The sequence below is a fragment of the Cydia strobilella genome, chromosome 16 (genome assembly GCF_947568885.1).
Source record: "Cydia strobilella chromosome 16, ilCydStro3.1, whole genome shotgun sequence".
Taxonomy (NCBI): domain Eukaryota; kingdom Metazoa; phylum Arthropoda; class Insecta; order Lepidoptera; family Tortricidae; genus Cydia; species Cydia strobilella.
The window spans coordinates 11,841,378-11,868,736 of NC_086056.1; the positions used below are offsets into that span (position 1 = coordinate 11,841,378).

The following is a 27,359-nucleotide window of genomic DNA, read 5'->3' on the forward strand; positions in this document are numbered from 1 at the left end:
AATTTAATTAAATTATATTCTAAGAAACTAATTTTAAAAGGAAAGCTGAGAACAATGAATATATAAAAAAGCAATTATATTTATATCGAACGCACCCGTTAGAACTACTATTTTCCTTGCAATTAAAATTGCTATTAAAATTTAAATATACAAAAAAAGTACATCAAATTAAAGAAATAATCTAATTAAATTTTTATTAATATATTTTTTGGTTTAATATTACAACTGAATCCTAAAAATATAGTACACAACTCTTTAATGTTTGAATATCCCTCCCTTTCGGCCATTTTGAGAACCCCGTCCTCGAAGCGTTGTTGTGAATCCAATATGGCGATATTTGATGTTGTGCTATTTTAAAGGTACGTCAATTTGACGATTCTATAAATGTTACGTCCGGTAAATATATTGTTTTTCGCCAAAGTGTGTACTAATAGAGCTTAGAAAGCTTAGGTGAAGTGATTTATAGAAATCTTGTTGTTTTGTGAAAGGCGTACAGTTTGTATTGTTTTGTTTGTGATTCCCGATAATTTTAATCGTCAATCCATTGTCGTTCAAACATTTTAAATGTATTTGTAGTGTTTATTCTCTTGCCACCTTGTTATATATTCGTTATAAACCTATGTGTTGTTCCTAAATAATCTGCTTTGCTTGTAAAACCAAAAAGTAAAATTGAATGTAATTACGGTAATTAGAAGTGGAAATTTTATGTTTCGTAGAAGAATCAGTGTTTTATTTGTGTTACAGAAGTGCACATGTTTTCATACAAATGGGAGTTAAATAGAAGAATTAAACGGTGCAATAAAGTAGCGCCTAATAATTGAGTCACTATTTGAATACATAGTGGAAAGAGCGTTGACTATAATGACTGACACGAGAAGAAGAGTAAAGCTTTACGCTTTGAACGCTGACCGGCAATGGGACGACAGGGGCACAGGGCACGTCTCCTCGTGTTACGTGGACAGACTCAAGGGCACCTCACTACTTGTGAGGGCAGAGTCTGATGGATCTCTTCTTTTAGAAAGCAAAATTCAACCAGACACAGCCTACCAGAAGCAACAAGACACACTAATAGTATGGTCAGAAGGTGACAATTTTGACTTAGCATTAAGTTTTCAAGAAAAAGCTGGATGTGATGAAATATGGGAGAAGATCTGCCAGGTAAGCCTTTCTTACTGTGACCAGTTACATTGTTCCTTCACCTGCAATATACTTGTAGGTATATTACTATTACTTAGGTCTTGGTTGCTTAAACTGCAATCTAGACTAAGGTAGACAGGTTTCAACATGATTAGCATTTAGCACTATACAATACTTCCTACATGTATAACAATATATCTGTTATACATAGTTTAATACTAAACAAATACTTTTACCAATCTAAATATATTATTAACATTTGTAATACTTATTTCAGAAATATTTCTATATAGTATGAAACAATGGTTTTATGTAACTATTTTAATCAATGTGATAGTAAAATAGTTACATAAAACCATTGTTTCAATGATCAATCATTAAGGGCCTGTTTCACAATGTCCAAGTATAGTATTGGATAGCTAATTAACAAATAAATTAACTGCCAGATAAAATTTCCTACAAAAAAAGCACTTTATCCAGCAGTTAAAGCTTATTTGGAGATTGTGAAACGCCAACAATGACTTTATTCGGCAGATAAATGGCAAGTAGCTTATTCAGGACTTTACTTGGACATTGTGAAACAGGCCCTAATTATGATGAAATGTTCCATAATTTTTCTTCCTCTAAAGTCACAATAACCTAGGTATATTATTTGAATAAGAAATTACCTAATTACCTGATGACAGATGTGTTAATTTTGTTATATGATTTTTGTAGGTTCAAGGAAAAGATCCATCAGTTGAAATCACACAAGATATTGTAGAAGAATCTGAAGATGAGCGTTTTGATGAGATGTCAGACAGTGTCCAACCTGTGGAACTTCCACTGTGTGAAATGGGAAGACTGGAAGACATAAGCGAGTTGGTCAACAGCTGCTTGGTCTCACCAGCTCGTAAAGACAAATTGGCCGCTGCTTTAGAATCCCAGCACTATATAAAGAAATTACTCAATCTCTTCCATATGTGTGAAGACATAGAAAACATTGAGGGCTTACATCATCTCTATGAGATATTCAAAAGCATATTCCTTCTCAATAAAAACACTTTGTTTGACACAATGTTTGCAGATGACACTATATTTGATGTGGTTGGCTGTCTGGAGTATGACCCGAGTCTACCACAGCCCAAAAAACATAGAGAATATCTGCGGGAGCTAGCAAAATTTAGAGAGGCCATTCCTATTAAAAATCTGGATTTGCTGGCAAAGATACATCAAACATACAGAGTTCAATACATCCAGGACATTGTTTTACCCACTCCCACAGTCTTCGAGGATAATCTGCTTAGCACATTATCTAGTTTTATATTTTTTAATAAAGTAGAAATAGTGAAACTCATAGAGGAAGATGACAGATTTCTGACAGATTTGTTTAAGTTGCTGATGGATGATAAGACACCAAACCCGAAGAGGAGAGATTTAGTTTTATTTCTAAAAGAGTTTTGCAATTTTTCGCAAAACCTTCAGCCGCAAGATAAAGATGCGTTTTATAAAACGTTAGTTTCATTGGGGATCCTGCCAGCGTTAGAAATTACATTAGGTATAGATGATCAGAAGACCAAGACTGGGTCTATAGATATATTAACTTATATTGTGGAATTCTCGCCCTCCGTAGTGAGGGATTACACTTTACAGCAAGCTAACAACACAGAAGAGGTAAAATCCAAATTAAATCATCTTTAGCAACAATATGTTTTGTCATAACATATAATCATTCTCCTTATTACTTACTTCCTAGAAGGTTAACCATAAATAAGGTAATGCCAGCTAATCTACTGGCAATCCTTTAAGAGTCACATGAAACTAGCCACTACTTTATAATCAAAGTTAAATTTTCATATTAAAACAACATTCTGAAATTACAAGAAATTTTACATGAACTTTCAAGTAAAGTATATCTATCTCTGGTACTAGTTTTTGTTAGAAATTGTAATACAAAGAAGATATAGAGAGTAGAAGTTTTACATACAACATTTATTCACACTTTTTTTTTTGTATAACAATTTTTAGCTATGAAAACTAGTACCAGATATGTTTCCTAAATATTCATGCCCAGTTTCAAGTAATTTAATCATGCCATTTTCAAATGAGAGTGTTCCATTGTATGGGAGTGGCTTTTTGGCGGCGAGATCGTGTAACTTAAAAGCAAGGACACAGCTGTTTGCCAGCATTAATATTACTCTCACTAGCTGGATTATATAAAGACAACTAATACCATTATCTTATCAAGATCTGGCCTCGACAATGACCTTGTATCTTGACCTAAGTATACATAACTGATTATTTACACTTTTCAGGAGCACATGCTGCTTAATATAGTGATTGAACAGATGCTCCGCGACCGTGACCCTGAACTAGGAGGTGCTGTGCAGCTGATGGGGGTCTTACGTATCCTCCTGGACCCGGAGAGCATGCTCGCTTCGGTCAATAAGAGTGAAAAAGCGGACTTCCTAAACTTTTTCTACAAACACAGTATACAGACACTTATAGGTACGTATTATGGAAGATTGTTATGATGAAGACTAGTAATGAGTTGTTTGAGTGATAATTTTAGTTGTTAAATAATTGATGTTCAAATTTCATTAACAGAATCTTTCATTATGACATCCAAGGACATCAAATACAAATACTTTTTTAGTTGTGAGAAATTTTTCCATACAAAATGGGGAACGTTCCGGCGAATTTCCGGGAACGGCACAACTATTCCGTACTCAAAGGGTAAAAACGGGACCCTATTACTAAGACTCCGCTGTCCCTTTGTCTGTCTGTCTGCCTGTCACCAAGCTGTATTTCATGAACCGTGATAGCTAGTCAGTTAAAATTTTCACAGATGATGTATTTCTGTTGCCGCTATAATAACAAATACTAAAAAGTACGGATCCCTCGGTGGGAGAGTCTGACTCGCACTTGTCCGGTTTTATTGCATACCTCGGTTTTACTGTCCTTTTGGACACAGTACACAGTAGGCGGTCTTATTGCTATAAAGTAATCTACTCTAGACTGCCTACATTCACCAGATGATTTTTTTACATTATAAGAAATCTGCTCAACTATATTGGCTAAAAAAACAACTTTAATGCTGGCCCCTCTCCAATGATTGGCCCCTTCACCCTTGTTTTTGTAGGCAACAGTGGTGACTTCCCGACAAGAATAGAAACCAATAATTTCGTAGTTTGCCCTAAAACCTGGAAATTGATCATTCTTAACATTTTTTTATTTTCTACAGCACCATTACTACAGAACACAACGGGTGAGAAACCCCTGAGGGAAGACTACCACACTGTGCAGCTACTGGGGCTCGTCCTAGAATTGCTCTCGTTCTGTGTGGAGCATCACACTTATCACATTAAAACTTGCATATTGAACAAGGTATGTTTTCTACAGAAAATTCTGCTAGTTTTCATAATTTTATACAACAGTTTTGAGAAACTTAATCGCGTAAAATAATTCTTAAATTTACCTCCGCCGTTTCGATGACGGCGTTGTCCCCGTGGTCTCGGAGAAGACTGGCTAACTAAAGTTGAAGTCAACATCTTCTAGGCGCGCGTTTATCGAACTACCCGCGCTTGGTCTTGTTTATTAACTTGAACGTTTTGAATAATAATGAGTAAGAATCGTGAAAGTTAATCAGAGTTTTGTGAAAGTAGATATGTTAGGTTCGTTAGATGCCTGCCTGAAGAACAAACCTTACAAAATTATAGATTTTTAGCAGGAGTTGAATTCTGTGCTCCTAGTGAAAAAGGGTACAAGTCTCGCGCAGCTTAGGTGTAAAAGAGCATAAGTGTTAAATATGTGGACCATACACCCTTTTACACCTGCGCTGCCCGAGACTTGTACCCTTATTAACTAGGGCCAAAGTTTATTTCTCCCAGTAGTCCCAGTGCTTGTTATACATGTATAACGTCAAAGAAATTCTCTGAGGTTCATTTCAATTTATTGATTTTGATTTATGAGAAAATGTGCAAAGAAAAGTGGTTATACTTCGGGACAAGATCAATATAAAAAGTTTTTGTTTTTTCTTTTGAAAATCTAGACCTGGTCAATTGTATGAAAGAAACAAGCAGCAGTCACTTCTCCTCTTTTTATTTGAAAGAGTTCCTGTTTACAAGCGAAACAGGTCCCAAACAATCTGATTCTGTCTAATACAAATCCAACACTATTGGGTCCACTAAGAAGACATGTTCTACTTAGAGTTAATTGCTCCATTACGCTGTTTAGGAAAGTGTAATTTCACAAGTTGTAAGTGACAAGCATGTATTAAACTACAAGGTTTGATGTAATTTTCTTCTGTTTATAGGATCTCCTTCGCCGCATACTGGTACTTATGCGATCAACACACACCTTCCTAGTGCTGGGTGCTCTCAGATTCATGCGCAAAATCACGGCGCTGAAGGACGAATATTACAATCGTTACATCATCAAGGGAAATCTCTTTGCGCCAGTCATAGACGCGTTCCTTAGAAATAATGGCAGGTATGTGTCAAAGAAAAATTATCCCGGATTTCTTTTTATAAAGAGACGCAACTAGCGTCTTTTGAGCGTCTAGTCAGGGCTATGGAAAATGGTGTCGCTGCGCAGTTGCGCCAACGTTGCGTCGAGCAGCAGCCATAAAGTTGCCTAGACGCCGACGCTCGGGAGACGCTAGTGTGGGGTCTCTCATGTCTGTAAAAACTGTTAATTGTAATTTGTAAATTGCTAAGATATGTGTAGTCAGATTACTGTTTAGGTTTACTCCTACCCACACTGTTTCACCAACAAATGTGCGACTTGCGGAAAATTTCCTAAAAGTTTGAATATATGTATATACATTTTTTGATATTTTTATTTTTAGTTTTAATCGTGTGTCGATAAATGGCAGTAAATTTACTGTGACTACATAATTTACTATGACAGTACCCCTCTATCCTATATATTCTCTTGGGAAGCGACGAAAGTGCTTGTAGACACATTGTTCTTTTCCCCTAAACATCTTGATTACACTGTTTTCAGGTATAACTTACTCGACTCTGCTATACTAGAATTGTTTGAGTTCATTAAACTGGAGGACATCAAGTCGCTCTGTTCACACGTCGTCGAAAACTACGGCAAGATTTTAGAAGACGTGGAATATGTACAGACGTTTAAAGCGTTGAAGACGCGATATGATCAGCATCAGGATAAACTAAAAGAGCGGGATCGAGGTAAGTTATTTGCTTTTAAGATTTAAAAATTTTGTTTACAGTGTCTACATTTGTCGCCATACTAATTACGCGTATTTTATGTAAGAGAGATTTTAAGTTATTTAAATTAAAAGTATTTTTAAATTTGCCAAGTAACAAGATATTTTTAGGTAATTTAGGGTAAAATTAAGAGTGTTATTGATATTGGGCATATTCATACTGAGGTGATGTCGCTGGACGTTCTCAGTCATCAGACACTGGTGGTTAGACTCGGCGAGGACCAGCTGAAGCAGGTAGACAAGTTCCGCTACCTAGGGAGCATGTTAACATCCAAGTGCGACCTTGATGCTGAAATTAACTGCAGGATCGGGGCTGCGGCTGCAGCTTTTGGCAAGTTAGACCACAAGGTCCTCAGCTCACATGACTTAAAACTGGCCACTAAGATATCCGTTTATGTGGCAGTCGTGCTGCCTAACCTTCTATACTCCGCTGAGACGTGGACCGTTTATCGCCGCCATATTCGCATGCTGGATCGGTTCCACCTCAGATGCCTACGCAAGATACTGAAGATCCGATGGTCTGATCGTGTTCGGAATACCGAAGTACTGCGTAGAGCAAATGTGGGTGGTGTCGAGGTATACCTCATGCGACGTCAGCTTCGGTGGTGTGGTCACGTTTCACGGATGAACGACCAGCGTGTGGCTAAGCGCATCTTTTATTCTGAGCTTGAGGAGGGCAAGCGGAAACAGGGCGGCCAATTCCTCAGGTACAAAGATGTGCTTAAGCGGCACATGAAAAAGTGTCGTATAGAGCCCTCGCGATGGGGGCAGCAGGCAGCCATACGAACGGAATGGCGGGATACAATAAATGCCCGGGTGGCTGAATTCGAATCGCGACGGCGCTTAGAGCTGGATTCCAAGCGCGACGAAATAAAGGCCAGACCACCTGCGGCAATACATTATAATTACTCAAATGGTGTGCTCACATGCCCGCAATGCTCGCGAACGTTTGGAAACAAAATCGGCTACGTTAGCCACTTGCGAGCACACCAGAGACAACAATAACGGAATTGACAGCAGTCGCCGTGGCCGAATCGGCCGTGGGAGTTATTTTACTATTTATTGATAACAGGTATAAAACGTCACACTTAAAGGTTATATTGAAAATTGGCTTTAAAGACAGACAATGATTGGATACCTTTTCCGTACCTTAAAAGGAGAAACGGAACCCTTATATGAACACTGTTGTCCGTCCGTCCGTCTGTCTGTCAAGACCCTTTATCTTGGGAACGCATTGATGTATCAAGTTGAAATTAACACTATATACTCAGGTCTACAGTCCATTGAAGCTGTAAAAAAAAACAAACTTCTAAGTTAACGTAATAAAAAGATACGTCCGTTTATGCAGCAAAAATATGACACATGATGATGAATGTTTGTTTCGACACTCAAGGGAAAATTCAAATTTATAGGGTACTTCCCGTTGACCAAGAACTATGAAATTTGGCAAGTAATATTGTCTTACGGGTCTCTATTGTTTGACATAATTATTGAATATTGACATAAGGATTGCAATAAAACAAACCTAACCTAACCTATCTATAGGATAACCCGAGGATAATCCTGAAAAGTTAACGGTTTTGGAATTATGACTAATGATAATATGACAATCATTACATTATGACTTTCAATTATGTCAAACAAAGGGACCCCCGTCTTCACACTACAAATACAGGAAAAAATCGGAAAACTATAAATAAATAAAAATATATTAGTTAAATTTGTACGGAACCCTGGGTGGGCGAGTCCGACTGTCCGTTTTTTTTAAATACAGTGCGACTTCTGTTTAGCTGATTAAGCTCTATGTGTGTACTGTGTATGTAGGTACAGTCGCCATCAGATATATCGGAGCGGCCAGGGTGCTCACAAATATCTGAACACGCACTCTATTGTCAAGGCAATAGAGTGCGTGTTTAGATATTTTTGAGCACCTCGGCCGCTCCGATATATCTATTGGTGAATAGGATGTAAACTGATTCGATCTTATGACGCTGTTGACGTAATTGGCTAGCAAATGGTTTGCTTGTTATTTGACAATGACATTATAGTTTGGCCCAGGACTGTCTCATTACAAACATAGACAGAGAGAATCATACTGTCTTTGTCTTAAGCTAGTACTAGCAGCTAGCACCCTAAAGAAAGGGACCCATATTTTATTTTGACATGAATGTATAAAATTTGTTGACATAAGATTGATAAGACATTTTTAATTTGTATCTATTAATTTATTAAAAAAATATTATGTAGATATTAATGACGTTCATAACATAAATTCATGTAGATTAGTCTGGCACAATTTATAATGTAATTTCATATAATCAGAATAAATATCTAAATCTATAGTTTCCCTGGTTCTTACCGACTGACAAGTTGTGTTTGTCAGACTATAAATAAGGATGTGTTTGTCAGTGAGCGGGAGCGTCGGCGTCGCCGAGGCCGTGGTGCCGTCGCTGCTGCGCTCGCGTTACCGGCGCGAGGCGCGCGCGCCCGACGACGAGGAGGAGATGTGGTTCAACGACGAGGACGAGCTCGACGACGAGCCGCCGCTGGAGCCCGCGCAGCCGCACCCCCACCCCCACCACGCGCTCGACGCCATCGGTAATATATACTGACTAGTCACTACACTAGGACAATAGTCTGCTAACTGCGTCGCGGAGGCCGTGGTGCCGTCGCTGCTGAGCTCGCGCTACCGGCGCGAGGCGCGCGCGCCCGACGACGAGGAGATGTGGTCCAACGACGAGGACGAGCCGCCGCTGGAGCCCGCGCAGCCGCACCCCCACCCCCACCACGCGCTCGACGCCATCGGTAATATACTGACTATACCCCTTACCCCTTTTTAGGGTTCCATCCATACCCAAAGGATAAAAACGGGACCCTATTAAGACCGTCCACTGTACGTCTGTCTGTATGTATTTCTGTTGCCGCTATAACAACAAATACTAAAAACAGAGTAACATAAATATTTAAGTGGGGCTCCCATACAACAAACGGATGGAATACCATCCTTAGGGCCGACCGCGGTTGGCTCTTCTTCTCAAAAGGATAGCTCGACAATGACTTGTTGCTCTAAACGTATAGGTGGGCAAATTTTAACTATCTCGTGGCCTAAATCGAAAGCTTTAATTTGACATTGACGCCTATAATCAAGCGCTGCTGCCCCCTACTGCTCAGAAACGCATCCTTGTGCGCTGGAGGGCGTTTGGGCATCTTTTTTAATTAGGCAAAGGCCTCCCCTCGTTTTTTCCACTCGACCCTGTCATCGGCATTTTCCCATTTGGGGTAGAATGCGTCCAGGTCGTCCCGCCATCTCCTTTTCGCGTTTTGGCATAAATTAGAAAATTTAACTTGACATTGGCCACCCTTAAAGAGATGTTTCAAACAGTAAAATTTTAAGACCAGTTTGCAATTTTTTTTCTCTGAGCGCAACTGACGATTGCAGAATTTGTCTGTTGTAACATCGGAAAAAAGTATTTTGATCGTACTTAGTCATAATGCAATTCTCTATATCTTTTAATTTTTTTAAAATAATTCAGCCGCCCAAACTAAAAACCTCTGATTTATAAATACAATATTGTATGTTATGAATAAACTCTCAACATTTTTCAGGTAAAATAGTAGAAAAGAAAGTGTGCACGAGTACAGAGAGCGCAAACGGGCCGAGCAGAGTGCTCCTCAACACCGCATCGCCCAAACCTGCGCACACCGACGTTCAGGTATCCGAGCCCAGATTACTCGATAAGGTAAAATTTTGGTTCCCTCTCGCCTGACTCGCTTCGCTGAAATCATCGTATTATGTATATGCTGTATTAGTCTCGTAATCTTTAATTACAGTCTGTAAAATCCATTAGGATCACGATCTTATTTGTACATATTTACTAAATAAAAGTCGTCAACTCCGCGCATACTGACGTTCAGGTATCCGAGCCCAGATTACTCGATAAGGTAAAATTCTGGTTCCCTCTCGCCTGACTCGCTTCGCTGAAATCATAATTATGTATATGCTGTACATGTCGCGTCATCTGTAAATTCATCAATCAAGTTGTTCGTTTAATGCGTTAGGACCTTTATTGTTCGCATTTACTAAATAAACGTCGCCCAAGACCGAGCATATAGTGCGACATAAAATAGTAGAAATAAAATAAAATGGAACTAAAGCCTGACCAGGAATATATGATCATTGTCAAGAGGGCGCTTTTATTTTCATGTATAGGGTGACAGTCCAGTATAGTATGAAAATATTCGTTCCAGTGAAATTCCGCAACATGGCGCGTGATCATATATTCCTGGTCAGGCTTTAGATTGATTTATAAAGGACTACGACTTGGAAAATGTAACACGTGTTACGTAATCTCAATAATTTCATCCCTATTATAAAATAACACATTTTAGCTAGCTCCTAAGGGGAGGTTTTAGAAATTTTCACTTAGAAAAGAGGAAAAATAACCCATCGAAAAAATATTAAATATGTTATTTTTTTGTTAGTCACTCACGTTGCATTACGTTTTTTTATTTTATTTATGTTTTTGCATGTATTTCTATTTAATATTGTGGACAAAAGGCGTACAAAATATATCAGAGGGAACTGTTTTATTAGTTAGTGTTTTGCTTAGCTTGTTACTGCATGATATACATTATTGTATGCTTAGCGCTCATTTACTTTTGCATGGATTATCTGTAAAATAGAACTACAATATTATAGTTGATGTACATAAGTGCAGTAGCAGTGCACTGCATCCATAACATGTTAAGCCCCATTTAGACGGTTAAAGAACTTGCGTGCAGTTTTCGTTACATTGCGGTGTTTGTTCGATCGACTGATTTCATTGTACTGTATAGTTAGCAATGTATTAAGGTGGGTTTAGACCAAAAAAAAAGCTAGAACCAGAGTAGAGCATTCAATAGCCGGGTCCACACAGAGCGAGCATATACGCGCGAGGCAATCTCCTCGCGCGTATGTTCGCTCGGTATGGACTCAGCTATTCTTGATCTTGTAGTGTAAACAAAAGTTCGTTCGCAGCGTTTACACCACGCGAATATTCGCGTTGTGTAAACGCTGGTATCAACGAGCATCCCAGAACCAGGATTCTAGGGCATACGCTCTAGAGATGTTTAGATCAGGCGAACGAGGGCCCGTTCCTCATTCGTCGGGCGTCTGTTGCAAATTAATGTTGCTTAATTTCAATGAACACCTAATGTATTTAAGTTACATACATGAAAGTGTGTTGGCGTATGCTAGAGTTTGGCTTATAAAAGCTGAAGTTGAAAAAAACCGGCCAAGTGCGAGTCGGACTCGCGCGCGAAGGGTTCCGTACCATTACGCAAAAAAACTGCAAAAAATCACGTTGTTGTACAGGAGCCCCCACTTGAATATTTGTTTTATTCTGTTTTTAGTATTTGTTGTTATAGCGGCAACAGAAATACATAATCTGTGAAAATTTCAACTGTCTAGCTATCACGGTTCATGAGATAGGCCTGGTGACAGACAGACAGACGGACGGACAGACGGACAGCGGAGTCTTAGTAATTGGGTACGGAACCCTAAAAAGAAGTTGATTTGACTAGTAGGAAAGTACCCAATTAAATAACAATTACCTTTCCACTAGGTATTTCTACCTAAAATTAGCTGAGTTTGAAGGCCTTGGCATTTAGTTGTAAATGTTGAAATGACCTCGATTGTCAACCATACCTTGAACTGTCATTAGCCCATTTAATGATTCATGAGGTTTGGTCATATTCAATTACTAATATTGAATAGAGCCGCGAAATAAATTACCAGTTTTTATAGAAAGCGGCCTCTAGTCGGCAATTTGACATCAGCTTTATTATATTTTGACGTACGATTTTAAACTTCTAGCATCACTTTTGATTTGACCTTTAGCGTCCTACGGTCCTAATAGTAGTACAAATTTTATAAGCATTATACCTACTATTTACCTTTTTATAGAAAGCGGCCTCTAGTCGGCAATTTGACATTAGCTTTCTTATATTTTGACGTACGATTTTAAATTTCTAACATCACTTTTGATTTGACCTTTAGCGTCCCACGGTCCTAATAGTAGTACAAATTTTATAAGCATTATACCTACTATTTACCTTTTTATAGAAAGCGGCCTCTAGTCGGCAATTTGACATTAGCTTTCTTATATTTTGACGTACGATTTTAAATTTCTAACATCACTTTTGATTTGACCTTTAGCGTCCCACGGTCCTAATAGTAGTACAAATGTTATAAGCATTGTACTGTTATTTAGGGTAGGGTGGTCTAAGACTGCGCACTTAAGGTTTGAGACGTGATAAAATAAAAACAAACGGTATAATTGAAGTCAACTTTTGTTATTTTCTTCCCGAATAACAAGACAACATAATTTTAAACTCTATTAGTAAATGAGATCAACCAATCTTGATATATTAGAGCATAATTTTAAAACGAGAAATGCGCATTCTTACACTACCCGCGTTGTAAGAATGCGCAGCATAATGTGTAAGATTGCGCGGGTGGTGTAAGAATGCGCGATACTTAAGGAAACGCGGTAGCATATCCAGACCAGTTTAATTATTTACATAAGTCACAAGCAAAGGCGGCAGCACCCGTGTGCGCTGTGTATTGATCATGCCACCATTCATTACAAGCGATAACCGTGATCCAGTCTTCAGTAATTGGATCTTTATAGATTTCGCCACATCACGGGCATGCCCAAGAGGGTCAACATCATTTACAACAACATAGCAAAATTTGCCTCGTGTTTTCTCGTTCGGTTACAGAACTAGCCAAGAAATCAGCTTCAGTGAATACCTCAGGATTACAAGGTGATATTCCTAAAGGTTTAAAACTTTCAGCAGCGCATGCGGGGTTTGCAGCTTTGGGATAAGCTGGTGTGAAGATTTTAAACATTTGGAATAGTTATAGTTTCCTGGGTTATTTCTGAGCCATTTTTCACATTCATGTGGAAATAGATGTGTAAGACTGCGCGCGCATTTTTACACATTCGTACCATGCGCATTCTTACACATTCCTCCATTTTCACTAAAGCATACTGGTAACGCCACCTATGCAAAATGACGTGAACTAGCGACGGCCGTTCAAACGCGCCATCGCATACGCGATCCAAATTCAAGATCTCATATTTTAATTTACCTAGGTCTTATTAGTGACAATACATTTAACTTGAAGAAAAATAAGATCAAAATGTGATAAAAACTTCAAACTTAACCTAGAGTGTCTTATTTTCACAGTAAACTAAATTGATTCCGGGAGCAATAACAGGTGCTATTACACTTCAAAACAGCACTGAAGTTGGCCACGAACTTCACTGTATTTAAGTTATGACGTATGCGCATTCTTATCGACCGCGCAGTCTTAGACCACCGGTACCCTATCTTTTTATAGAAAGCGGCCTCTAGTCTGCAATTTGACATCAGCTTTATTATATTTTGACGTTCGATTTTAAACTTCTAACATCACTTTTGATTTGACATTAAGCGTCCCACGGTCCTAATAGTAGTACAAATTATTTATGAAATTTAAATCATTATTGAATTGAACAGTTGCTTTTGTTTTCTTATACCATTGTTTTAAATTTGACGGCCAATTTATCTTGTATGGTTGGGCAGCTATAGTATTTTTCAAACGCGATGGGTATGTTAACAGGTGTCATTTCAATAAAATTTTGAGAGATTTGGCGTAGTCAGGTTATATGAAAGATTGATATAACTCCGTATAAGATGGATACAGTCTAAGGAAAAAACGTGCCCCGGAAATCAAGTAAATTTGATTCTCGAACAGATGGCGCCACCACGTTTTACCACCTTTGGCCTATTCTCGACTAGATGGCGTTGACGGTTTCGTTTGTTATTTAACAATTTGAACGCATATCAGTGAAAGAACATGGGTCAAAATTATATAAAAATAATAAATGCAATCATTTATCCATTTATAAATACATTTTATGGTATTTTTAACCATCTTCATTTTTAGTTTTAATCGTGTGTCGATAGATGGCAGTGAAATTACTGTGGCTACAAAATTTACTATGACAGTAGACAGTACTCCTCTATATAAAACTCTATAGGGTCTTCTCGTCTTTTAAAAATATTTTAACTTTTTAATTAAAAAATTAATTTCTATAAATAAATATAAATTTTATTATCATGAAATAAAACTATGAAAACGGATTATATCGCGTATATTGAATTTATAATACATCCCGACGTTTCGAACTCTTTACAGCGAAACGTCGGGATGTATTATAAATTCAATATACGCGATATAATCCGTTTTCATAGTTTTATTTCATGAGTAACTATCGCGGTAACCGAAGACAATTTTATTATCATATTATTTTCATAATAAATTTTTAATTATTATTTTAACTTTAAATGTAATTATATCCTCTTTGATTATATGGATATGACCGTACTTGTCGACAACCCGTTGACCACGTTCGAAACGTCGGGATGTATTATAAATTCAATTTACGCGATAATAATCCGTTTTCATAGTTTTATTTTGTCGTATTTGTCGAGTTTGAAAAATACTATAGAGGTTAAGATCAAAGTATCATTAATGTTCGGGAAAAAATCGATCTTTCGGTAGATACCTGGGCCCTATCACAAAAAAAACTTCACAAGTGTACAATTCGACAATATTGTTACATCGTAGATAATGTGTTACATGCACATATCAGATTTACAAGTTTACAATCTACAAAAAATTACATATTTGTTAAAAATAAATAATACAAATTTGACGCCTACTATGTTTTCTGGTACACAAACTTGTTAAATCTACAATCTTGTAATTTGTCACTTGTAAATTGTAATTGTAAGTTTTTTTAATAGGGCCCTGGGTTCTGTCGAACGGTGACGTAACACTTAGTATCTCACAGGGCCTCGTGGACTACGACGGCGACTCAGACGAAGAGGAGGAGGGCGCTGCGAGCGCCGGCGCCGACGAGCGCGACGCCAAGCGGCCGCGCCTCGCGTAGTGCGCCACCTCCAGGACACCACACCCTCCCCTCAGCTGCGCGTGCGCACCACCAGTGATGCCGTAAGGATGCACTAGTATAGAGACATGGGCCCAAGAGTAGCGGTTGTTAAATGTGCGCCTGTCGGATGCTTGCAGATCGAGCGAGGCTAAGGCTACGTTCACACTTATTTTCCCGTATACCGTATACTGGGTTTTAGTATAGTGACAGCAAAATTTTGTATGACAACTTTCGAAGTTGTTCACACGGCGTCTATGCGGAAAAACCGTCTAGATGTGTGAACGATGCCGATCTAAACGATGAACCTTGCCTACGGTGCGGCCGGATCTGACGAACGCGCCGCGAAAGCGACTTTACATAAAGCTGTGCGTAGTACGCGATGTACAACGCTCGTGCGGTGCGCGATTCGTAGAACGCGCTAGCGGTGCGTTCTCCCGATCTGGACACACCTGAATTGATCGTGTAAATATGTTCGCTGCCAAAAACTCGCTGGAGCGTTTCGATTTGTGTAGGAATTGGGAATTTGGCACCGGAATATCGTGACATGCGGCGATTTATAAAAAAATATGGTGATCGCATATACATGTAAATCTGCTAGGTGCCTGATTTTATGAGGGAGTAGTTTGTATTGCGAGTTGGAGCTCGACTGAGAAATAAATAGTTATTTGTTTTACAAAGGGGCAAAGGGAAACAAATTTTTCACCACACAAACGCGGAGAAAACACTAACTGTAAAACATCAAACCAAATTACAAAGGAACGTTATTAAATATTTATCACTAAAAATCATCATTTAAAAGTCAATTCTACCAGCCAAGACAAGGAAACAACTAAAAACTTGCATTAAATTACTTTGCCACTCTTGTGACTCTCACGCAACTTTCTCATCAGATTTTGAACAATCAAGCGAGTCTTTACGACCTAGTGTGGTGAAAAGTCATTTTCACAAGGAACAATCAGCTTTTAATACCGAAGGCAGGATTAACCTTCCAGATTGCGTCAACATTTAACCAAGCTCTAACTCTCAATATTATGGCTACACCATCGGCAATGATGGTCCATTACAGAATAGGCGACGATTCCATCGTGTGGGCACGCGCACAATCATGGCCGCCACTTCCTTTGATGTTATCCATGGCAATTTACTCCATCATCGCCGATCATGGACAACTGTAGGCCATTAAGCCCTCCACACGATCGGGATCACCTGCAATTGCCCATCATGGCCAATGGTGTAGAGGAGCCATTAAAGAGATACTCTATTAAAACTCTGTCTGTAGGCATTTGGCAGAAGCTTCCTTTAAGCGGTCTTCACATTGGATCCGAAATCGCACGTCGCTCCGGTGTGCGATCGGGACATCGCTATATACGTGCATAGCGCTGTCACGCTCATCCAGAGCGACGTGCGAATTCACATCAGTGTGATACGTTATGATCCATCGAGTAGATATAGATATCAGCGAACACGGACCAGTAGCCATACTATGAGTTGACACTTGACTCTATCGCACCAATATATCAGTGCGAGCAGATAGACTGCGATGGAGTTCACGCAGTCGCTAACGTTAATGTCAAATGCCAACTCGTGGTAGCCGTACTGGTTTATTATTTGGAGTGTTCGTATGTAAGTGCCGTAGCCGTATTGCGCCCATGTAAAGTAGTAAATCTAATTAATTAGCATATGAAATCTTCATACTAATTAAATTTAACTTCGAATGGCATCTCAGTGTTAGGATGGTATTACACCTGTCCAATGTGTATTTTGTCTCACATTTTGCTTAATGTGAGAGTGAAACGCAATGATATTGGACAGATGGGGTACCACCCTTATGGATGTTATGTTTACCGTATGTGGAGCAGGAATTGTTTTGATGGCCAGCGGGGCTGACTGTACTTGCAGCGTAGCCTTATTTTATACCAGAATAGTGTATTTGCGTTAACATAAAGAGTATGTTAGGCTGCATTTCCACTGTGGCGCAGATGAGAGGAGACGAGCGGGAATCGAATAGCATTAGTTCTCGTATCCGCTCCGCTGGATTACAACTAATGCTATTGCTTGATTTCCGCACGTCTCGTCTCCTCTCATCTCCGCCTCATTGGAAAGGCAGCCTTACGTCTATGTAATGGCGATTAGCAAGTCTACTACGAGCATGTCTATCATTAAAATACTGAGTTTTCGGGTTATGGATTTGCTCGATTCGAGCAAAAATCTGATATTTTCACTAGTTGAATCTGTTTGTGGGTAGTACGAACGGTATACCTAGTTCTAATACTGCGGTAAAAACTTTAAATTAAAATAGTATGGCTGCCACCAGTTTGACACTGAAATATTCGCTAGCGTGTGCGTAATTTACTTTCTATGCATCTCGCTCGTACTCGCATATTAGTACGAGCGAGATGTATAGACGTTAACGAATATAGTCAAACTAAGAAAAGTCTGCAGAGATTTTGACAGCACACGCAGTGCAGGTGTTATTTTAAACGTCAAACTTCTATGAAATTATGACGTATAAATAACACTGGCACTGCGTGTGCTGTCAAGTTTGACACTGCTAAGGCTGTCGTGGTAAGGCTACAAATCATGAGTTCATCATGAGTTGCTGGCTTGAAATGTTGAGACATAGCTGTTATAATTTCTGACAGATATACTCGATGTAGTTTAAATTGTTGAATTTGTAGCAATTTTGGAAATAAATTAAAATATAAATGCTACAAGATATATATAAAATCAACCTTATTAAATAAAATGCCACGGGTCTTCCCAGATATATCGACGTGGAATCGGCAAAAGCCGATAGGAAAAACCTTTATGTCTGCGCAATAAGAGCGAAAAATCGTCGTTCGGCTCGCGTCGGCCGACGCCTGCCGACGCATCGACGGCTTTTTCGCTCTTATTGCGCAGACATAAAGGTTTTTCCTATCGGCTTTTGCCGATTCCGCGTCGATATATATATTTGTGTCTCTTTAAGGCTGTACTCCCTTTTTGGCGAAATTTATTTCGCCTAATTTCACTTGGCAACCAATTTTTCGCCAAAGTTTCATTTGACAAACCAATCGTTGGCATAACCTTACTTCGCAACCATTTCATTTCCCAACCCCATAGTTGGGAAATGGAAATGACGTACTAGGTTGGGTTAGGTTAGGTTGGATTATGTAAAGTTGCGAAATGAAATTCGCCCAAATGAGATTTCTGCGAAAAGTTAGTTGGTAAGTGAAATTCGGCATAACAATTTTCGGCGAAAAGGCAGAGAACCCTCTTTAAGGATGTAGCAAAAACGTTCCTCGTGTAAACGCAAATACTATAGTCGTAGAAATATCGCTGCGCAACTTGAGTCTCCGTTGGATACATCATTATGTAACACAGTAACTCTATAGTTACGGAGGGTCCTAGGTACTAAAATACCAAGAAATGCTTCCACACTGACACATTTACAGTTTAGAACAAATATATTTAAAGCGTAGGATAACGTATTTAATGTGAAATGTTTTTTTTTTGTTTAGATCATTTTTCTGAAGGTATAAAATCACAAAAGTACAAAGGAAAAACTGAATGGTATTTGGATACATATTGAATGTGGGATGCAAGTGTAAAAGTGTATGTAAAAATTATAGTTTACAAATTACATACATACATATTTCCGTGAATGAAGGCTAGTTTGCTTGTTTGTAACCATTTGATGTAATGTGCAGCTCTCGACCATTTTATATGATTCAAATGATAAAGGTAACGAGGCTAATTTGGCTATGGGATGGTACAGTCGTGATATAGACATATCGGAGCGGCCAAGGCGCTCACAAATATCTGAACACACATCTAGAGTGTGTGTTTAAATATTTTTGGGCACCTCGGCCGCTCCGATGAATCTGTTGGCGACTGTGCCTTGATTTTAAATTATTATTTTCTTATAGCCTTTTGTGGAAACTTACACCTGTGTATAGCACTAAACACACATTTGACACTTCTGTATGATGCTCGCCTGTGGCTCTTATGAGGATCGACCGCTTCTCCATACAAACGTAGTCCCCATTTTCCCCTCTGAATATTTTTACACGATTTGATGTATTAATTACCATAGCTATGCCCCTTCGTTTGACTTCTTTATATATGAATTGGGAGCGAAAAACAAATTTTTGAAAACTAGTTCTTATAGTAATAAAAACATGAAACAAGTCAAACGAAGGGCACAGCTGTGGTTAATACACATCAAATTGCGCAAAAATATTTTCTATAATGTCAATAATATTCAAATAGGAAAATGGAGACTACGTTTGTATGGAGAGCGGTCGTCCCCTTTCGTTTTAACGCAACTCACTGTACTTGCGTTCTATGACCTCTCTTATAAACCTATCCTACCTATCCTATCCTACCTATCTAAAATATTAAATTGGCGTACAGAAAGAGAAAAGGCAACCCCCCCTGCATACAAATTTCTGTAAATTTGTATGGACGTGGGGTACCTTTTCTCTGCAGCTGACTGTATCACAATCCACAAAAAGCTGTAAGAAGGATAAACACTTTAGCTACAGTCACCTTAGACTAAGTTTTCATTATTTGGCAGAAAACCACAAACATTTTGTTTTTACTCAAATAAACTATTATAGTGGCCACTATGAAATACGTCATTAGTTTAGTTGTCGGTTACGTAATGGCTCCTCTACACCATCGGCAATGATGGTCCATTACAGAATGGGCGACGATTCCATCTTGTGGGCACGCGCACAATCACTTCGGTTGATGTCTACCCGAAAACCGACAAAATTACGATTACGCGATTACGCTCCATCATGGGCCATTGTAGACCATTAAGCCCTCCGCACGATCGGGATCACCAGTAATTGCCCATCATGGCCATTGGTGTAGAGCCATAAGGAGGCATTGGCCAAGGTGAATGTTCAGTACGTGATATGGCCTTCATATTTTAAACATCCATTTTGTAAATATACAAGGATTTATTTATTGTGAGGATACTTTTATTTTTATAAATTTAATCTAAGGCGCTCATTGTTGAGGGTACAGAAACTTATTCGGTATTATTTGAGTCCGTCAAGCTAACTCTGCAGTGACTTGACTAGCGACAAAATGTGGATCGCCATAAACGTCCACACTTTGTCCTTACAAGTTGTAAGGGGGCGCTCAGAGTTCTAATGCATAAGACCACACTAAGTTTTCATGCCAAGTGCTACGTCAAGTATGGAGAATATATGCACTCTTACCTGCCAAGTTTATGCAAAGCTAGCTTGGTCAAACTATAAATTTTTTATTGCGTGGTTTAACAATAGGTTCTATTTAGTTAAAACAATTTGACCACCTCGCTTATTTGAAACGAATTGATCTACAGTTTTCCTTAAGCCCACTTGCACCGTCCCACTACCCCGGGGTTAAGCGGTTAAACCGTTAACCCAGTGTGAAATTGTACTGGTAACCATGGTAACTCCAGGTTTAACCGGTTAACCCCGGGTTAGTGGAATGGTGCAAGTGGCGCTTACTGTCTTATATTTGGAATTGGAATTGAAATCTAGTATCCATTAATTTATCATTAGTTTATGAATGTTTGAGAAGAGGGCAACATATTATGTGTCCTTTTTTTGGTAAAGGACACTAAGCTCGAAGAATTTCGTACTATCGGGGACATTCGCGGTGAACCAGCTCAGAAAAAAAAAAACCTGAATCCTTACGAGCGAGCTAAACTCCGCCTCCATAGAGATATCCAATTACGATGCATTTAGGGTTTTTTATCATAATGAAAAGGGTAATGAGACAAACAATAGGTAGCAAGGACAGTTTGACAAGTTGTTGTTGTTTAGGCTAAGCTTCGCCTCCCCATAAAGAACCAATTAGGATGCATTTTGGATTCCTTATCTTAGCCACAAGAACAATAGACGGCAATAAACATTACCTGAGCTAACCTTGTTTTTCAACACCCAGATTTTTAAGTGTCATGCTATTGGTCATCACTTTTATGTTATCGTCTGACCGTCTGCAAGGTGGTTCACCGCGAATGTCCCCTCGCCTGTTTCTAATTTCTATCTCCATCGCACGCGCATAATTATATTGCTGTTCCGCCGATGATGGCGGCAGTCAATGCCACTGCGAGCGAGACAGCATTAAAATTATGATTTTTTAAAGCAAGATATATTCTGCCTTGGGGGAGGCCTATGTCCAGCAGTGGACGTCTATCGGCTGACATGATGATGATGATGATGAAGATATATTCTACATAAAATCTTGTCTTACTTCGCAAGATGTTTCTATTATTTAGACGATATTATGCAAATGGGAACCAACTCACACCAAATACTCGTTCAAATGTTTACTTCATTGTTAAAACAAGGTTCGATTTTCAATGAGTATTTCGTGTGGGTTGGTTCCCGTTTGCATAAATAAGTCAATTTTATCTACGGTCTAGCACATGATTGGCGCGAGAGTATCTCGCCGCGACATGGACTACCCGTCCCCCCTTTAATTCATACGGTTAGTAAAAGACGGGTAGTCTATCTCGCGGCGAGATAATGTCGCGTCAATCATGTGCTCGGCCTACTGGGGTCGTTTCATTTTGCTTAAAAAAATGTGGGACATAAATACACATTGGACGTAGATCTTGGGCAAGTGGAATACCACCCTAAGTAAGACAACTGCATGTTTGACATCTTTCTTGCTTTGTTTAAATTATATTGAAAATTTGAAATTGTATACGATTATTTCTGTACTCTCAACGAATTTTTTTTTTCATGTCTGTTTACGGTGATTGTAGGTTTTATACAGCAGAAAGTAATGTGTATGTGATAATTGTATCAGATAGGTCCATTTCGTTTTATTACTGTTAACCTCTAGTTTTACGATACGTGTTTTGTAAATAAAATTACTTTTTGTAATGTACGTTATCGTAACTGATGATCCGCGATTGAAAAGGGAAATATCGATTTCTTTGTTGAAAAAGGTTTTGGCATAATTTAGCCCCCAGTTGACATGGTTATATTGGTTATTGGCTAGTTATTTTTAACCGGAAACATCCAATAATGAATGTAAAAAAAAATCAATTATTTCGATATTGCATGTTGTGTTATATAGAAAACCTTTCTTTATTTATAAATTCTTTTAAGAGGCCGTAGTCGGTTTTGGAGCAAAAATGTAAAATTGATAGATTTAGTCGTTGAAATTATATACGTTTTGTTACGTAATATCTAAATAACAAGTATTGATTTCTATTAGCACGTCTTCTCATCTTGCCTTTTAATAATGAGGTCGCGAGCGTGCGTCACCGGTAATGCATGAAGAGAAGAGGCAGTTTTTAAAAATTCAGCAAAAAATCATGGTGGTAAATTATACAAATTGATGTATAAGAATAGTTTCAGCAAATGTTGTAGATTGTTTAAGTATCAAAATTACGTTGAAATTAAGTCAATTTTCAGAGAAACTGTCACTTGTTTTGAAGTAATTTCTGGAGGAAATTGATTTCGTCTAACTTTCATTTACACTACTTCAAAGTCATAATAATAAAAATGTAGTCTGATAAACGTCAAGTACAGGATATGTGTAATACAAAATTGCCATGTTTAGCAGTCCAAACTTTATGAAATTTACAAATAAGAGCGACAAAATCAGTGCTTTACGCGCGTTTACCTAAACGTCCATCAGAAAAGCAAACATTACTAATTTAGTGAGTCTGTTTTCAAAAAATTTATCTGATAAAAGGTAAGATAAGAAGACGTGCTAATAGAAACCAGTACTTGTTATTTCAATTAGGTAGCAAAAGGTGTAAAATTTCACGGACTAAATCTATCAATTTTACATTTTTGCGACTAAAATCGACACCGGCCTCTTAACTAATTAAAAATTAAAGTTAATAGCCAATAGAGAATATTACGCGAAACTCTGCGTAGAGGGCGCCACTACCACAATCTGAGGGTCTATCGCGAAACAAGAAAATCGAAATTTCATTAACATCTCTCTCTTACATATTCAAGCGATAAAAAGGCAGATAGTGAAATTTCGGATTCGAGTTTCCCGGTAGGTCCTCTGTAAACAAACCGCCTTGATGCATCAATGCTATATTTTATTATCTCGAAAAACTTGTCAAAAAACTGTTAAAGGCACAATATGTGTAAGTTACTCTATGGTTTACTAAAGGGGCTAGTGCTGCACTCTGGTGGCAGAATATTGCAGTAATACCCCTATTGAAACATTGGGGATCAACATAACAACCGTACATCGACAAACGCCATACGGAAAGTAAAATAAAAAGGTATCGGGTTGACAGTTGCTATGAGAAGTCACGTGACTATTTCTATAGATAGATAGATAGATTATTTAAGTTCGGATTGGCGTTTTCTACTAACGATTGTCATGGTTAGGCCCCCAATTCAGATTGTTTTTTTTTGTCAGATGTTGTTTTGTCAACTGGGGACTAGTTATTGGTCGGTGCTGTGTTCCGAAGAAAACCTTAAAAGACGTCAATAAGATCTCATCTGATTATTTTGCCGTATCTGTCAATCCTTAGACACAAGAATTTCATCGATAGTACCACGTCCTTTTGCATGAACATTTCGTCATGATATGATTCGTTAAAAAAAATGCTTCTCTCCGGAACACAGCTGTTTTCGTCCCTGCATTTATTCGACAATGGTTGAACGAGACGAATAATCGTAGACGCCGCTGTCTACGCAAACCAACGAAAAGTTACGTCTTTTACTGCAAAAGTTAGTACTAGTACGTTTTATAGAAAAATTACGTCTCATGTTCGTTGATTTGCGTAGTCAATCGACTTAACATCGACGGTACGCTACGCTACATTAGTATTTGCAGCGGAACAGAGGATTATTTTAATAATTTTATATAATACAACCGCACTAAACCATTCGCACTACATAGAACGCTTGAAGTGCTATGTAGCGTCACGAAACGTCCATAATGAACGAAAAAACTTCGCTACGACTTGAGCGAAAACTTAGCACAACGTAAAGGCGAGGATAGTAGAATTATTGTCTTGTCGCATATTTCGTTCTGCTACAATTTCGCCTGTTGAAGAAGAGAATACCCAGTCATTTCAAAGGTTAGGTAGGAAGAGGAATTTGGGTTTTAAGTCGTAGCCATAAGGTTGTAAAAATATTAACAAACGTTATTATGTACAGTAAACTTACACAGCATCATATAATCCTTACAAATAGTAAATGTTAAGTACTACACTTTCGGTACGAAAATTTAGATTTAAAGAATTTTAATGAATCGATAAATTTCAGGACCAAAGCATTATTTCGGCTTTTGCTATCTAGGGGCATATAACGCGATCATATAAACTTTGCCCCGTATAATTATTTATAAATTATATTAATTGTTGCATATAATCGTTAATGGTATGCGAGTTAGTATAAAGCTTAGTTAAAAAGCCATGTTTCAGTTTATTTAAAATGTGAGTTTGGTCGAACCGGCAGACCGGTTGTATTAGAACCGAGTCCAGGATTATATAGTGATTTTATTGTACTTTGGTCGCCTTCCATTTTTATTAATCAACTAGTTCTGAACAGATTCTTAACCATGTGGTTTTTGGATTACAATTGATAACCGACATATGACACTTAATCTCTCACTTATGTCAGATGCAAAGGAATGGGATTAATAGGTGATAGACATTATTAAAAGAAAAAAAGGTGATCATCTGCATGAAGATGTCTACTCATGAGGAATTTCTTTTCAAAAGGGCTTATTTCTTTATGAAAAGCACTTTTTTTAAAGGACTCCTCACATGCTTAATTATATTACTTGCATGACATTATTAGCCAATTGATGGATTTAAATTGTACTTCTTCGAGTTCTTTGAACTAGTTCAGAAGAACGAAATACTTGGCTACCAAAGGACTAATAAAACGTTCTTCAAAAATTGCGTCTTGTAAGGTTACCGTGTCATATTATCATAACGCTACATAAAATAATTAAGAGATTATTGAACACTGATATTGCGAATATAAAGACACCATTTCAAAAACAAATTACACTTTTACTGCAAACTACTCTCATTACATATCAATTTTTGGTACCGCAATGTTTGATCTCTGCATTCAATTTGTTACAGCCCTACCTGCATCGGAAAAATGGTCACACTTTGTAAATTATTGCTAGTCCTTCGGACTTTTTCGTATAAAGCTATTTATTTAAAAACCTACGCGTTCGTAAATTAAATGTGCACAGTAAACGAGAGGGGAAATTCATTATTACATACGTGGTATGAATTTGACAGAGTATATTGTAAATATGAAACGTTTATGTAATAGTTTTATTTCTAATCTGCCAACAGCCGCGTGTTAATAGCATTGAGCCGTCAATTATACATGCAATTCTTATATTCCTTGAAATAACATTTCTTTAATGAATAAAATACGAAGTCGTAGGTGAATGTAGACTGTAACGATGACTATTTTTTATCGCTCGATGGATAACCATCAAACTAATTTATACACGAAATAAAGTGAAAAAATAGATTTACCTATTGGCAAGTTGTGTAAAATAAATAAGCTTACTATACATAATGCTATTATTATGATGTCACTAGTTAAGTAAGCAATATAAATATAAGGTAAATACGACGTCAAGTTTTATTTTATTTTCCATTACCTAATACCTCATACCTCAGGTTAGCTTATTATCGTGAAATCACAATGGTATACCGGCCGTTTCCGATAGGTGGATATATATCTTTTAATTCTTAAGGAGATTAATAGTTAATTGTTTTAATAGGGGGCAAAGTAATAGTTGTTGTTTAACCGCTCGTGCTAATATTGAACCACGAGCGTAGCCAGGGGTTCGAAAAGTGGAATCTTGAGCGTTGCGAGGGTTTCAAGGCATGAGGGTAAAACAAATTTTGCCACCGAGTGAAACACAGTTTTTCACCACACCAACCCGAGGAAAATGCTAACTGTAAAATATCAAACCAAATCAAATACAAATGAATTTTATTTATCATTCAAAATCATAATTTGAAAGTCAATTCTACCTGAAAGCATACAGCAACAACTAAAAATTTGGATAAATTTACTTTGCCACTCTTGTGGATAATCCGCAACTTTGGAACATCAGTTTTGGAACAATCAAGAGGGCCTTTACCAGCCGGTGTGGTGAAAACTTGCTTAAGCGCCCGCCCTGGATTAATATGAGAAGGGTACCTATTCCTACAACACTACTGTTAGCTGCACTTAAATTATTCTTAATATAAACCTTAACTTCAATACAATAGGATTGGCATTGCTACTAAATCGTTTATCCAGTATAAAACTGGATTAGGCATGAGTGGCGGGGGGAACTGTCAGAACGGGATAGTCTTATGTAATTATCTTTCAGAGAAACCGTTTTTATTGTTTGTCCTTGTTACAGTCTCACATTTTTTTTATTCCCCACCGTAAATTTGTACGGTTTATGGTGGGCTACAAATTTACTCGACCAATCATATTGTCGCATTAGTAGATTAGTACAGCGGCCAGATGGCCTAAAACACCATTCGATGTGACTGGACAGTATTCTACCGACAAGTGGTATCGTTGTGTTCGGTAGAGTCTACTAAGTACGAAATAAGAACTTGTCACTTTCTAAGAGTGTGGGGGGGATAACTGTGACGTCACAAAATAGGCAGTACAAAGTTTTTAACTTTTTTCTTTTAAACATACCATGTGGGGTACCAAATGAAAGGGCATTGTGAGTAGATTACAAATATATAACATAGTCTAACATTTTCACTAGTTGATAGGAAAATGATCAAAAATTTCACAATTCAGAGTTGACTTTGAACTGCTCTAAATTGAATATGGCTGTATGGATTAGTCCAAATATTATACAACATGACTGTGAATATCCTTTATATCATGTCTAAAAATAATTAACCAGATATATTCAAATATAAGAAAAGTACATCAAGTTGAATAACACTATAATTTTCTGTTATACTATACAAAAATAAATACATGAATTAGACCAGAAAATTATACTGATATTCAACTTCATGTACTTTTCTTATTTTTGGATATGTCTGTTTAATTATT

The 27,359-nt window shown here is 37.9% G+C and overlaps 1 protein-coding gene across 4 annotated transcripts in view; it reads left to right on the forward strand.

Moving 5' to 3' along the window:
• Nucleotides 1-292: 292 nt before the first annotated feature.
• Nucleotides 293-27,359, forward strand: part of LOC134748598 (serine/threonine-protein phosphatase 4 regulatory subunit 3) — a 148,943-nt gene continuing 121,876 nt past the window's right edge. Inside the window, exons 1-10 of one of the 4 annotated variants that reach the window (XR_010128422.1) lie at nucleotides 293-359; nucleotides 745-1,158; nucleotides 1,855-2,790; nucleotides 3,432-3,624; nucleotides 4,361-4,503; nucleotides 5,432-5,607; nucleotides 6,124-6,314; nucleotides 8,762-8,950; nucleotides 9,959-10,092; nucleotides 15,238-17,063. Coding sequence is in view for 3 of the 4 variants with exons in the window: in XM_063683389.1 (XP_063539459.1) it covers nucleotides 862-1,158; nucleotides 1,855-2,790; nucleotides 3,432-3,624; nucleotides 4,361-4,503; nucleotides 5,432-5,607; nucleotides 6,124-6,314; nucleotides 8,762-8,950; nucleotides 9,959-10,092; nucleotides 15,238-15,336 (2,358 nt within the window). In the remaining variant the exon portion in view is untranslated. Of the gene's footprint in view, nucleotides 397-744; nucleotides 1,159-1,854; nucleotides 2,791-3,431; nucleotides 3,625-4,360; nucleotides 4,504-5,431; nucleotides 5,608-6,123; nucleotides 6,315-8,761; nucleotides 8,951-9,958; nucleotides 10,093-15,237; nucleotides 25,914-27,359 lie in introns of those variants that run through there. The other 3 variants (XM_063683389.1, XM_063683391.1, XM_063683390.1) reach the window with 3 other exon arrangements.